The 16348-nt window shown below is 33.2% G+C and overlaps 2 protein-coding genes across 9 annotated transcripts in view; one reads left to right on the top strand and one right to left on the bottom strand.

Annotated features, from left to right (window-relative positions):
• LOC124537682 (transient receptor potential cation channel trpm) overlaps positions 1 to 16348 on the bottom strand; it is a 347813-nt gene that overhangs the window by 201791 nt on the left and 129674 nt on the right. The window lies entirely within an intron of this gene.
• Positions 13036 to 15719, top strand: LOC124537683 (venom carboxylesterase-6-like). Its single transcript, XM_047114608.1, has 3 exons — positions 13036 to 13281; positions 13685 to 14934; positions 15410 to 15719. Exons 1-3 carry the CDS (start codon positions 13111 to 13113, stop codon positions 15675 to 15677), a joined length of 1689 nt encoding a protein of 562 aa, XP_046970564.1. The 5' UTR covers positions 13036 to 13110; the 3' UTR covers positions 15678 to 15719.

Raw genomic sequence — 16348 nt, 5'->3', positions numbered from 1 at the left:
AAAAAATTTACACCATATTGAAAAAATTAAAATAATATATAGCCTATTCCACTTATGATGAACTTTAATTACACACTATAGTGTAATATATAGCTTTGGCTGTATTCAGCCAAAGTTCCTCAAACATTTATAAGTTATGGTGGACTAAATAACTCTCATGAATCCTGAAACTATATACTGCTTTTTTGGCCGGTCGTGGAAATAATAGCCATTTATCTTCATGATATACTTTTATGACGTCATAATAAAGGTTTTTGTGGAACTAAAATTATTGTAGGTGTAGATGCGATTTCGAGATCCCCTGAAGAGTGTGGAGGAGATGTCTCCTTTAAATCTTTCAACTAATATTTATAGAAACAATAAACAGTAGAATATATTAATATATGACGACCTCCATGGTCGAGTGGTGTGTACACCGGTTTTAATGGGTGCGCCACTCTCAGGTCCCGGGTTCGATTCCCGGCCGAGTCTATGTAGATTACCATTATTTTTCTATGTTGTCTGGGGTCTGGGTGTTAGTGGTACCGTCGTTACTTCTGATTTCCATAACACAATGCTTCAGCTACTTACATTACGATCAGAGTAATGTATGTGATGTTGTCTCATATTTATTTATTTATTTATTTAGTAATCACTGCTATGAAAATACAATTTTATACAATATACAATATATGATAACAGCAATGGGTAAGATTTTGCTGTCATTTCAGCTATATGTTACTTAAACATAATTGAAGTAAGTTCTTACAAAAACTTTTGTCTATTAAGGCGTTGTTAGAAATATTATACAATTCCTACTTTTTATTCTTTGTGGATAACGTGATGGGCAGCTAATGGGCAACAACCAATGAGGACAAAATCATCCATCCCCGCTAACTGGCTAGCTTAGTCGCCAAATCGGCACCAAAATCGGAATCTTCAATCCGATTATTTCCTCTAATTTAATTGCTAATTATTGTAAAAGTTAAATTTAACTTACGTTATTTTTTCATAGTTCATTCAAGTCAATTCTAGAGTCATTATCTATATTAATTTTATAAATGTCAAAGTAACTATGTCACTTTTTCAATACCAAACCATTTGTATGGAGCAAATTGTAAATTCAAGGAAGGACATAGGGTACTTATTTCTCTAACACATTTGTTTTTATGGTATAGGTTTGCGGACGAGCATATGGGCCACCTGATGGTAAGCGGTCACCATCGCCCATAGACAATGACGCTGTACGAAATATTAACTATTCCTTACATCGTCAATGTGCCACCAACCTTTGGAACTAAGATGTTATGTACCTTGTGCCTGTAGTTACTGGCTCAGTCACCCTTCAGACCGAAACACAACAATACTGAGTACTGTTATTTGGCGGTAGAATAACTGATGAGTGGGTGGTACCTACCCAGACGGGCTTGCACAAAGCCCTACCACCAAGTGTCAACATGACAACCAACGCCCTAAAAGGCGAGTGAAGCTGCGGGCAACCACTGAGTCTGAGCTATCCTCAGTGACCCTTCGATGGTCTATATAGACTGTTAAGTATTTACTCAACTTTCTTCAAATTCTGTGAATATTTGCTTTTAGAATTTCAAAAGGTTATCCTGTAGGTGTAGCGCATTGTGCTCGAGGTACTCAACTAACTAAACTCCAACTCATCTTTCGAGTTTCACGCTCATATTGTTTTATGAGGACGCAATTAGCAGCAACTCGTTTGGATGTTGCGTTGAAAACGTCTAGCTGTAATTACACATATATCAAATTTTAATGACATTTGCACTACGTTACACGGAAATGGAATTTAAATACATTTTTGTACTATTTGTTTTATATTTATAGATTTAATGTATTTGAAACGTTCAAACAATACAGGTTGAAATAAATACAGATCTTACGGAAATGTCTAATTGTATTCTGCCTGATTGCTATTTTATCAAAGACGACCTCTGTGGTCGAGTAGTGTGTGTACACTAGTGTGTACACTAGTTTTCATAGGTACACCACTCCAAGATCCCGTGTTCGATTCTCGGCCGAGTCGATGTAGAAAAAATTCATTAATTTTTTATGTTATATTGGGTCTGGGTGTTTGTGGTACCGTTGTTTTCTTCCATAACACAAGGGCTTTAGCTATTTACATTGGGACCAGAGTAACGTTTGTGATGTTGTCCAATATTTGGCTTTTATTATTATTGCTATTATATGTATTTTATTAAATCACAAAGAGCCTATCCCAATCTTTTTTTTTAAGGTATAGCAGATTAAATCAACTGACAGTGTAGGAGATTCAAACCGTTTGCCAAAAACGATTGTATGTTTTCATTATTTGGTTTGTTTAGTTACTTCAAAACAACTTATTAAAATATCTGCTTCAATATACATTTTTTTTATAATCATAATGTATAAAGCATTTTGTTCCAGTCTCTCGGAGCAGTATATAAGTATTTCACATGAAGCCGTAATAAACAGATTACGATGTAATATATTTAACAACCCCATACCAGCTGCAATTAAATATACTTAAAACTACCTACATTTAGGGCTGCACATTTTAAAAGACCCAATAACTTATATTTTCTAGTACGAGACGCGTTACCCGTAATAAGATTTGGTAACCAAGTTTATTTGTTCACAACTTTAATTCGGTTCGCCTGTTAGTCCTAATATGGTTTCTAAAATACCTATAATGGTTCTAAAATAATTACAAATCAAAGTCCCATATATTTAAACCAGGTGACCCGTATTTTAGGGTTCAACGACTTCCCAATCAGTGTTTACATTTGTTCGAATGAATGTAGGGTTCATCATCATCATCAGCCCTTTTTTGTCCACTGCTGTGCCTCAGAACGTCCTAAACTACGTTTGCCGAGACGCGGTCTCCGCTCTAGAACACGTTTTCCGCAACGGTTGTCGTTCTACGACAAATATATGAATTTTGGGTTATTAATTTTTTTTAATAAATCAAGAAAATTTTACAATGGCAATATTATTTCATGAGGTTTTTCAGGATTTGGTTCGAACTTTCCGATTTATTATAAACTTTAAAGTATATGAGATTTTTCAGAGATCGACAACCCTAATAACGCCATATAGCTTTCAGAATTTGCGCCTTAATTTACTGCAACTAGTTACCAACTTCCTGCTCAGCAACGTCGACCTTCACCCTGGATAATGATCGTCCTTGACACAGCCTTCTGTTTAACAGGTAAGGGTTAATTTATCAGATTTTAGCACTTTCACGTTCACCACATATTTTAAATTGAGATCGCTATAAGGGAAGAGCAAGTCTGAAAATTATTTGCTGTCACATGACGCATGGTGGATGAGACATCGCATTGTTGATGGTTGTACAAATAATAATTAATGGAATACTATTTGTCACCCGCATCTTTGCTCGCGTCCTTGGAGTGGGTCGACTTAAGTTAAGCATGAACTACCGTTTATTTACTGTATCTATATTCTTGAAGTTTACTGTATACCAAATTTTATTAAATTGAATCCAGTGGTTTGGTGGTGAAAGAGCGAGACAGAATTAATTTCATATTAATAATATTAATATAGATAACAGCTCGTAATAACATTTCCCTATCACTAAATGAGTTCTATATTTTTGAAGTTATATTACTTTTGGTTATGATAAAAATATAAGACAATAATACGCGATGAAGTAACGCTTAACCTTTCGCACGTGACATTGGCGAAATAATCTGTTCTCTCTAGGCACAAATAAAAGCCAAAAAAAATAAAACGCTTGACCGCCAATGTGTCAAATCTTAAAATATATAGCTCCACACTTTTTTTTTTGACATTGTTTATTTTTAAAGTTTAAATTGTGAATGAAAGTTAACGAAAAGATAAAAAGGAGATATTACAATAAACCCAATCATTATTATTACTTTATCATTGATAAGTAATTTTTGACATTTTAGCGAAAAATTTAAATATCAGGACCATCGTTCCTTTAATAACCTATTTACTACCACCGACAGTAATAGTAACGTTATAATCAGCCCTCCATGTTTTTGATTACATACACTTACTTCCTTATAGTTTGATTACTTACAATATCTTTAATAGAACCAAAAAAATCGAACTTTGAAATTTTCACTGGCGCATATAGACTTTAAAGCAGTGGTATCCTCTACGGATTTGTAGTTCATGTTGAAAACCTGACGTTATTTAAAGATTGTACCACATTCTGACATTTTTCGAACATGTCCTTACAGAATAGCTCTACAGGTGTGAATATGTGATACTGGACTATAGCTCGACTAATGTTATATATTATTCCAAAAGTTCTTTCTTCCCTAGGGACCAACCGGACTAAACTCGAATTGGGTAGAGGGTCTCTTAATCTTGATTTATTGTTCCAGATCTGGGTCAAGAAAACCAATAGCCCGATTATTTTTAATGACCTCACAAATTCTCACCGTTTTCTCCTTTTGAAAAATGTCTACAACTTATAAATGATAAGACTTTTTTATGAACCACAAACAAGAATAGCTAAGGCCTCCTCTCCCTTTGAGGAGAAGGTTTGAAACATATTCCACCACGCTGTTCCAATGCGGGTTGATGGAATACACATGTGCCAGAATTTCTATGAAATTAGACACATTCAGTTTTCTCACGCTGTTTGTTATGTATTATTATTAGTATTTGTATTTGTAGTATTATTTGTGTATGTTTTCCTTTACCGCTGAGCACAAGATAAATTATAAACACAAATTAAGCACATTCCGTGGTGCTTGCCTGGGTTTGAACTTAATCATCGGTTAAGATCCACGTGTTCTTACCACTAGACCATCTTGGCTCTTTTTTCAACCGACTTCCAAAAGGAGGAGGTTATCAATTCGTCTGTATTTTTTTTTTTTTTTTTTTTTTTTTTTTTATGTTTGTTACCTCATAACTTTTCACTGGGTGGACCGATTTTGATAATTTTTTTTTTGTTTGAAAGGTAGTGCTTCCCGTGGGGTCCCATTTTTTTTAAATTTTTTTTGGATGATGCTATCCATATGAAAACGACATAAGTCTTAAATTTGCATTATGTATATGCGCGACAAATAGGTGAATAACTGAAAATCACGTTAACCAATTTTGATAATTCTTTTTTTATTATAAAATATATACTTCAAGGGTAATTTGGTGAAAGTTTGGTAAGGTTCTGAGCACAGGATCCATGACAAAGTAACGGAACGGAAGGGAACGGAACAATTCTGAGGAGCACGTTAGCGATACTCAGTCGAATCTTTTATTTATAGGTTATTTGGATATTTGAGTCACCTTCCGTAATGTGGTTATATTTATGTAATTATCATAGTCGAATATTATTATCAACTAGCTACCCACCCCGGCTTCGCACGGGTGCAATACTGATACTAAATATACTACAGAATTTGTGTATTTACGACATCACATCGCAAACTTCTAAAATTATCAGTGTTTCTTTACTATATTGTTCATGTATTATATACACAAACCTTCCCCTTGAATCACACTATCTTTTAAAAAAAACCGTATCAAAATCCGTTGCGTAGATTTTAAGATATAGGGACAGAGAAAGCGACTTTGTTTTATACTATGTAGTGATGGAACTCCTATACGGCTCGCAGTTAGGGTGCGATATGGGGCAGAATTTCTTACTATCTTTAATCAAATTTTGTGTATGTGATGTCATATGATGTCCGAAATATAGTTGGTCTTTTTCAAAGTTTTTTTGCTGAGTTCGATTACAGCTCTTTCGAGGGATCCTTGTAGTTCACGCCGCGTGACGTATTAAATCCGCATTTTCGAAAGTCTATTTTTGCTTTATTCGCAAGTTTCCTTTGAAATTGTCCTCGAAGTAGTTTCTGACTCATATAAACGGAACGCTTAATCTATCCATATTAAAAAAAATTAGTTAGTCAACATCAGCTTCACTTAAAATCAAAAAATAAATAAAATTTTAACAAAAAGAAAAACCGACTTCAAACAAAACACTATTTTAAAAGAAATGAATATGCACGAAAAAGTAATAAAAATAATTGCGTATTCAACATATTTTTTAGAGTCTTCCTAAGTTAAATTAAATGAAAAATATTAGACTACTTAAAAGTCGATTAACGATTATATCATGTAGTTATAATTATTGTTATATTTGGAGTCGGTGTCAGCCAATAAAACCCTACAGTATATCTATCAAAAAACAATACGAGAACACTTTAACAAATATGTTTTTTACAAATTACCTTTTACACAATAATATACTGGATCAATCAAGGGGCTCGTATCGCTTCTTTCTTTTGATTGTTGGGGCAAGGGCACCGTGGCTGACACCGGCTCCAAATATACCAATAACTATAACTACATGATATAATCGTTAATCGACTTTTAAGTAGTCTAATATTTTTCATTTCATTTAACTTAGGAAGACTCTAAAAAATATGTTGAATACGCAATTATTTTTATTACTTTTTCGTGCATATTCATTTCTTTTAAAATAGTGTTTTGTTTGAAGTCGGTTTTTCTTTTTGTTAAAATTTTATTTATTAAGTAACACGACACTATTCCAAAAACAATCTATTCAACTAAATGTAGTATTTTCGTAGACGTAATGACAGAGTATTCGCCCAGTTTCGAAATGAACAAGCAAAACGTAAAAGTTCCTTTTCATTTCTATGTCCTGGAGTTTGAAGCAGTCGATTGCTACGTGCTAGGCTTTGAAAGTGGACACCCGTTCATGACCAATCAGCAAATTCAACAGAATTGGATTCGTTCATGCATAGATTACCATAAAATAACTGGAGTATATGCGCCCACGTAACTTTTCAAGGAATTTTTATCATATAGACAACACACAGACAAGAAACACAAATACAGCATTGAAACTTTGACCTGTAAATGAACAAATCTTGTCCCAAAAAGCTATAACTTGTTTTGATCTCGAATTTTGAATTTAAAACATCATGCTGTACATCTGATAGTTTACTGACATATTAAAACGACGAGATGGGTAACACAATTGAGGATAATTCCAAAATATTGGACAAATTTCTGCTTTGTCGTTGAGTATTAAAAACTGGTTTATAATTTAGTCAAATTTAAGACGAATAATGCAGAACGATTTTGTCACATATTCATTCAGCACTTCACTACAAAGAGTTATATGAAAAGAAAAAAGTATTTTCGACCAAATGGGAATTCGTGAGAGCTTCAATTGCAGTGTTTTGGGTGTGCGCCAAGCGAATACTAGAGCATTAAGTGCTCATTTATTGTATGGAAGATAATAGAAATCTATGAATTCTCATCCCACATGCCTATATAATGGTATATTTTATGATAGGAAAGTTGAGAAAAATATTACTGCAGTTCCAGCCGTTCACGCTGGTTTTTCAGACGTTTGGGTTACGTTACGTTTCTGGTATTTGTTACCTACAAATATTTCCCAATAATTAAAAATATTTAGTAAATTTGTTTATGAATACATATAGTTTTTAAATGAACGTATATTTTTAGTCACTTGTATTATATATTATATGGGTTGAGTATTATGTTCTAATGGGTTTTATAAAAATTCGAATCCTGAATAGTTTTTATACAAATTTTACCAAGAAATTTAGGACAATTATCTCCATTTACTCTCTAAATTACTCCATGACTATGACAGTACAATAGAAAGAATTAATTATGAATCCTTAATCATGACTTATTAGTTCTTATACAAGATAACACCTTAGATAAGAACAATAATCAACCAGTCAGTATATTAATATTGAGTTATAGTTATACCCAATGTAAGTAATATTTTAACATGCCTCACCAACAAACTGAAAACGAAAATCCATCGGAAACAGGTTTTTGCGTATTATCCATGTACGTACGACACAACTCTTGTTTTATATTTCAGATAATTAAAATACAGAAGACCTTATCTAAGAAAGAAATTTCATCGTAGTCATCCTACGTTTTTAATTTCGAATATCTGTCTACTGATACTAAAATCAATAGATTAATTGTAAAACACGTCAAATTATTGATATCGTCAAAACAAACCGAATTATCTGTAATCACATTATTTAGATATAATAAATTTGAGTATTCATAATAAAGTATTTTAACATGTTACCGCTCAAACAAAATTAATTTAATTACAGAAATAATTAATAACTGTATTTGATGAATCTCTATTGATCGTGTTATAGTATTTGAAGTTATCATCAAATATATCAAATATATTTGAAAAACAATTATATGAAAAGGATGGTGACGTGTTGGCAATTGGAGGAATGGCTAATATTACTAGCAGTCTCAATGTCTACACTATGGTGGACGCTTATTTATCAAGTGACCTATTTGTTCATCCTCATAAATGTTAGAAATAAAAAAACATTTTTGATGATATACACAGAATCCATTGATATATTGAGTAATAAAGAATTAAATAACGTTTTAGTATCTACAATCCAGAAGCACTTTAAAATAGAATGGTAAATTAAAAGTACTGATGTGTTTACATGCGATTTTTTGATTAAGAAAATTAATACAGAGTGATTTTTTTTTAAACTAGTTGGAATTTGTCTTCTACCTGACACTAAATTTAGAGGAACTGTCCGATTTTGTACGAAAAGTTATAGTACGATTGTAACTACTGTTTATAGTGACTGACGCTATTTTACGGCTGCTTGCATTCAGAGGCATAAATTACTCGGTTCGGGCGAAACCTCAAATACATGTTACTGGTGGAAGTAGTGGTATTCTGATATATAATCCCAATTACGACCAGAAGGACTATTTAACAAAGCCTGCAAAAGTGATATTAACCATGCTTTAAATTTGAAATTTAAAATGTAAATAAAATTATTTACATATCAAGTCACATATTGTTGCTTGTAGCTCAAAGTACAATTAACGGGGCAGTTGTATGATTTGACGACCTTTAAAAATTGATAATAATTATTATGATAAATATATAATTGAGGAGAGTTCATTGTCTTATTAGAAACCATAAAATTAATCAGCTGAATCAACTCTCCTTATTCTTACAGCGTTTGGTAACACAGATTCTACGCATCAAGGATAGATAGATAGATGCCTTAGATAATATGTATACAGAGGTTGACTGAGTCACTCTAAGGACAATCTCTTTTTAAATATCTTATCTGTTCACTTTAAACGGATTGTCACATTTATCTGTTTCTTTGAAATTAAAAATGAAGAAGTAACCCTATCCGTTTGTAATGCTTTTACAGTTATGCTACTAGATTTGATGAAATTTGGATCTCCAATGACAATACTTTACTTTACATTAGTTGTAGTGAACAAGGGTTGGAAGTAAGTTCTTTTATTTTGAAGTTGAAAATGCACAAATGTAGGCTACTGGAAAATGTAAAACAAAAACAGTTAAAAAGCGAATTTATTTCAATGGGACGACAATAATAAGGGTCTCATACAGTTTTGGCGTCGATTGTCGTAATTTCCATGAAGTTTTGGGTTCAGTTGTATAATTAATGAAAAGCGGAACAACATATACGTTTAATTATAAATAAGTAATTAATTCAAATTTATTACTCATCAACATGTTGTTATGAAACATCGCCCACGTGAATATTAAATTATAAGTGGAAACAAAAACACCTGAATGAAACACGACCACACAATGACCCACTAAACCAGGTCACTGCGAGAACAAATGTACCTTGACTGAAAGTAAAATTATAGCTTCTCTACCGCCAAACAACAATACTTCACATTGTTGTATACCGTTCAAAAAGTGAGTCAGTGTAATTACAGAAGGAACGTAGCATCTGATTCCATTGTTGACAGAACATTGGCAGAACATTGTCATTTTTTTTAAATATAATATAAATAGGAGGACGAGCAAATTGGCCATCTGATGGTCAGTAGTCATCACCGTTTACATTAATTCTATATACATAAAACTTTGTCTTTGGGCAGTAATTATAATATAATAGATATCGAATTTTTTATAAATTCTAATGGATTGAAGCATGATCATAAATTTTATGAAGATCTTGTTAAAAATAACCGGTGACGCATTGATCTTATAGTTACCATAGGAATCGTTATTATTTCTGACATTTTTTAATTGTCATTGGGTATAATATGGATATAAGATTACAAAGAACTTTGTCAATCAGTATTCACTTCTTCACAGAAGGGACACGAGGTACGAAGTACTTCAGTTATATTTGCTAAAAGTGATGTTTAATATTATGGTTTTCGCTATTAGCGGCAGCGTTTGGGCAAGAAGCGCCAAAGGTGAACAGATGGGAATTACTTATCGTTCTATGGTATACACTACGGTGGTTCAATCTCAAGGGACAACGTGAACAAAGTGACCTCAAATCTGTTGTCTAGATGTCCAACCCTAGAGCCTATATTTGCCTTAGATATGTCTTCGCTTTAGTTGCTTTATATAATATAATGCTTCCCGTGCTCTACCTGGTTTTTGTTATTTATAATCTGAGACTCATCTAACGTAAATGATAAAACTTTTAAGTCGTATTTTATTTATGATAAAATCTTAAAATGACACCTTTTTTAAACGACGTCATATCATGCGAATTATCATTTAGCTCTCTTCCAAGAAGAACTAATCTACTATGACATGAAAACAATGCATTATCACCGATTAACATTAAGCTGTACACAAATCATTTTGTTTTAAACCTCAATTTTGGACGACAACTTTACTCATGAAGTGTTATTTCATCGTCATTAACAAAACTCACACTCAATATTATATGTATATGAAAAGCTCAACGTTAGGAGAGAACTGTTAGACATTTTGATTTATAATTGTAGAAAATTGCAGGATACTCAGTCCTGCTTGCCTGAGTTTGAGCCTGCAACCATCGGTTTATATCGAGTACATCTTAACCATCTAACCACAAGCTCCGCTAATTAATAGAGGGATTGGTAATATTATTTATATAAGTAATTTGTTTGTGGTCTTTTGTGACTGCCATAGACATTGGTGCCATTAGAACTTTTAACAATTATTTAAATCACCAATTTGCAACCAACCTTGGGAACTCTGATGTTTTGTCAGCCATATAAAGTATGTGGTAGAATATACGATGAATAGGACCACCCAGTTAGATTTGGTATCTGAATGACCTACCACATGGCTCTACTACCAAGCGTATGTTACACCGAGTCAATCAGTAATGGATGTCAAGAGGGAATGAAACTGTAGTTACATAGCAATTCTTAAAAATATTACGTTACCAGGTTTCATTGATTTTTTTTATATCGAACATCAATTAGTTGACAATCGGAAAACTGCCGATAATAATAAATTAGCGAATATCAGGAACAATAATTCTTGTGGTATATATGCAACAATAACATATGAAGTATATTAGAGTAAGATGTGGAGTATGATAAGATAAGTGAACATTTAGACGTCAATAGTTTTTTATCTAAATATCTGAAGTGGTTCCATTATGGCATTTGTGTCATATAACCTGAGTACAAACTTCAAATCATAGTGCAATTCAATGAACATTTATCAATTCATACAGATGATACGCGACACACATATAATGAATATACTATCGACTTTTGTTGAGGTAGTAAATTAACAATCAGTAAAATCCCAATTCAGAGCCATGATCTTCTAACCTCTGGAGAAGAATCAGTCACATTCTGGAAAAGCATTTTCACTGGGTGAACGTTAAGAAGATGTGAATGATTTGACTCATGATGAGATTTCTCACAATGATTTACTTCATCGGCGATGAATAATCACATTTTTTTCTAAGTTAGCCAACTCAGAAAACAAAACTAGAAAAAAACAACTTAGGTTCTCCAAAGACAGGTCCTTGGAGACTAAAACCTATTATTGTACTATGTATTATTAGATTTTTAGTCATGCCGTATAATTCTATACCAAGAAAACATATAAAACGACGTTGTCTAGCGCTGATAGGGGTTTTACTTCTTCGCATTTGCATTATGCGCGAACCATTTCGTTTTGTCATAGGCAACATTCATTCGTGAATTACTGGTTGTAGTACTGATTTCATATTATAATAATAAAACTGAAGTGAGGATGTGTCAGTTCTTTTTTTGTGTGTTACTTCGCTTCTGGGTGCTAAAAGTATGTATTGTAAGACACAAAGAACGAAAACGATATTTAAATATAAGAAAAACGCATTGTTCTTTCTTAAACACATCGCTTAATTTTGTTTGTTACTTCACAACTCGTTACGTAATTTCATTTGTTATTTATCCCTTAGTTTACAGGAGTTATAGTGAACAAGGGTTGTTTGCAAGTTCTTTAACTTTGAAGTTGAAAATGTACAGATGCTGAAAATGTAGTTAAATAAGATGAAAATAGTAGTGCCCTAATCCCTATTCAGTATTGGCGAACTTTGTCGTAATTTAAATAACATGAAGTTTTGTGTCCGTTTGAATTATTGATGAAAAGCGAAAAAATGGATTATTTATATTCGATGCGATCATATGATAAACAAGTAATTAATTCAAATTTATTACTCATCAACACGTTATGAAACTTAGGCTACGTGAATATTAAATTATAAGTGGAAACAAAAATACACCTCAATGAAACACGACCACACAGTGACTCACTAAACCAGGTCACTACGAGAACAAATATATCTTGACTGAAAGTAAAATTACAGCTTTTCTACCTCAAAACAACAATACTTTACATTGTTGTGTCAGTCAGCAGAAAAGGTGAGTGAGTCATTATAAGTGATTACGCTCACTTCGGCTTGCAAAAATCCTTGACACCCAATATTTATTAATATTCGGTTAGGGCTGCCCCTGTTGTATCAAAAAGTATCAGCTATTACGTCTAATTGTCTGATAAGCTAATTTTTGGACATAACATATATCGGACGGTGTGTTTGGATTTTTATGATAACGAATATTTTATCAATTCTAATGAATTGATACATGATTATAGATTTTATGCAGATATTGTCAAAAATAACCAATGACGCATCGATCTGATAATGACCACAGGAATCGTTATTTATTTCGACATTTTTATCAACTGTGGGTATAATTACAACGTACTTTGTCACTTGGTATTCAGTTCTTCACTGAAGGGAAACGTGGTAGGCGTACGTTCAGTTACGTTCGCACAAGGTGATGTTTTTGTTGTTGTGGTTTTCGCTATTAGCGATTGCGTCTGGGGAAGACGAGCTAAAAGTGAAGCTAAGACAAGGTGTGGTAATAGGAACCCGTGCTACTGATGGGGATTACTTATCTTTCTATGGAATTCATTATGGTGGTACAACTTCAGGGGACAAAAGATTTAAGGTAACCATGTCATTATAAATTATATAATTTGAAATACTTCTAGCTTTATCTCACATGACGATTTCTGTCTGTCCACTCTACTGTTCGCTTAATAGAACTTCGTTCCAAAAAAAAATCATCAAAGTGTCAATAAATCGCTGTCATACCACCAGAAATATTAGCTACAGTTGCCAATTGCTATTAATAAAACAGCTGATATTTATTCTAATATTATATTATACCAAATTTCAAATCAACATTATTTATGCGAAGCATTGGCTAGATAACTTCCTCATCACTATTTCAGTACACATGGTCTAAACGTCTCAGCAGTAACGAAAATTTAAATAGTTCAATCAATTTAAATCAACTAACAAAATTAATAAATAACATTTCTTAAATAGTATTGCTTGCATATTTTCAGGGACCGACTGATCCTCTTGCATACGTTGATGAATATCATGCTGTGAACAGTGACATAATATGTGCTCAACCGTCTCCTCAAGGTATCATCGGTATAGAAGACTGCCTTGTGCTCGATGTTCACACAAAGAACCTGGCGACACCAAAACCAGTAATAGTTTGGCTTGAAGGCGAAGAATATCAAGCGACAAGCAAGACGTTGTATTCATTTAAGGAATTCGTAACTAATGATCTTGTGTTTGTAACTATTAAATATCGGCTATCCATCTTTGGTTTTCTATGTCTCCGTGTTCCGGAAGCACCTGGTAATGCTGGTTTGAAAGACGTCATACATTCATTAAAATGGATTCAATCTAACATACGTGCTTTTGGAGGGGATCCCACCAGAGTGACATTGCTTGGTCATGGATCTGGAGCAGCTATGGTAGATCTGATTACTTTGTCGCCGTTATCTCGGGGATTAGTACATAATGCCATGGTGCTCAGTGGTTCAGCATTGGCTCCATGGGCAATGGCGTATGACCCTGTAGGTTATGCCGAAAAAGTTGGAGCCAAATGGAAATATAGCGGCAAAACACCCACCGAATTAGCGAAATTTCTATCTACAATCAGTTTAATTGACTTTTCTACAGTACTTAACGAATTTGAATTTTATAACAATACACCTTTATTTGCTCCCTGTATTGAAAACGCTAATTTGAATCCAATGGGAACATTTCTTGCTGATGCTCCGATTGATATATTGAGATCTGGTAACTATACAGATATACCTTATGTGGCTGGTTTCGTAGACAGGGAAGGTACTTTGCGTGCCGAAGAAGCAGTTCATAATAACTGGCTTGGAAAGATGAATAGAAACTTTGAGGACTTTTTAACGGCAGACCTTGCATTTGAGTCTAGAGAAGATAGATTAAACGCCAGTCAGCTCATTCGTAAATTTTATTTTGGACAAGATCGTATTGATATGTCGACAGTCGACAATTTTCTTAAATACCAAGGAGATGTTTTAGTACTGGTACCAGTAACGTTAGGTGCAATAGAAAGAGCCCTTACTGCTAAATCGGAAGTGAGATTATTTGAATTTGCCTACAGGGGTACAAACAACTCGGACTGGGCGTATCCCCAAATACCCTTGACTGGTGTAAGACACGGCGGTATTCTGAATTATCTTTTTGATTACGATTTGAGAAAACAAGATTTGGATGCTAAAGCTGCGCTTTTAAAAAGAATAGTGTATCTTGCACAAACCGGGTAAGTTGATTTGTCAAATAATAAAATATATTTTTGTAGTTTTCCTGTGTTGCCTTTGGTCACTTCTAACATTAAAACACTAAAAGCAATAAAAATAATGGTTATAATTAAATATACATATGTCATATTATGTTGATGTAACCCGTGGTATGTGATGATTATAACTAGCTGTGCCCTCGACCTTATACTTTTGTGAATATAACAAAAATAAATAAATATTGTAGCCTAAGTTACTCCATATTATATCAGTTATATGCCGGTGAAGGTCCCGTCAAAATCAGTCCAGCCGTACCAGAGATTAGTTGGAACTAACAGACAGACAGATCGACAAAAATTGTAAAAAATGTTATTTTTGAGACACATGGGTCATTCGATAGTATCATAGTCATCCTGCCTTAAACATGAATGCGACAGCAATATTTATTGTCGTTCACATTGAATATAAGTTGTTTACATCTAATATTACGGTTTTAAGGTCAGTTCAACCGCCGAACTCAGTTACATGGACTCCCATCGATAAAGATTTGACGTGGATGATACACTGGACCGGTGGACCTGTTGCTCCGGATGCATATGTCTTCAGTGAATCACTTGTTACAAATCGTAACAGAGAACACATTGACTTCTGGAAAAATATTCTCAATGACTACTACCGTCCACCACCACGGTCTTCTGCAGAAAATGTGTTTTGTTTCGGAATACTTGTTTTGTTCACACAAATTGTAATTAAGTTATTACAGTAAAAGACAAATAATTAAATAAATAAATTCGATGATTATGTGGTATTTTTACGATGTATTATTTGTTTCTTTTGTATGTTGGTATGCAACGGAACTTTTGTAAATGGATTAGCCGTTTGTTTATTTATGAATCCTTATTGATTTTTATTCTATTGTAAAAGAAAATAAACTATCGAATCGAATATCATCGAATATGCAATCTATTGAGTAAAATATTAATTATCCTATTATCTCAGTATTATTTTAACTAGCTACCCGTCCTTGTTTCACGCTGGTACCTTTGTACCTGATAACAGATTTTTACATATATACAATTTTTAGATTGATTAGCAAAATCGAAAATTTCATTCGTTAATTTTAGTATAAATCTTAAGCCTTTTATTGTGTAGAATATAAAATGCTCCATTCAAACATAATTATTATGGTAAAGAGAAAATTATTGGATTCATGGATTCACAATTATATCAATGAGATTCGACTAAGGGTGTTCCACAAGGGTCAATTATGGAGCCTTTTCTGTATTTTTATACACGCATCACAGATTATAAAACAAAGGTGATCTTTAAACAAAAGCGAATACAGATTAAAAAGCGATACTGTTTCCTGGTAATACGAATCGGCGCTTATTTCTGTGAATACTTTAAAGCGTTGTCACTTTAATAGTCCAATAGCCA

This window comes from Vanessa cardui, chromosome 18 (assembly GCF_905220365.1).
Source record: "Vanessa cardui chromosome 18, ilVanCard2.1, whole genome shotgun sequence".
NCBI classification, from domain to species: domain Eukaryota; kingdom Metazoa; phylum Arthropoda; class Insecta; order Lepidoptera; family Nymphalidae; genus Vanessa; species Vanessa cardui.
This window is presented reverse-complemented; position numbering and strand designations above follow the sequence as displayed.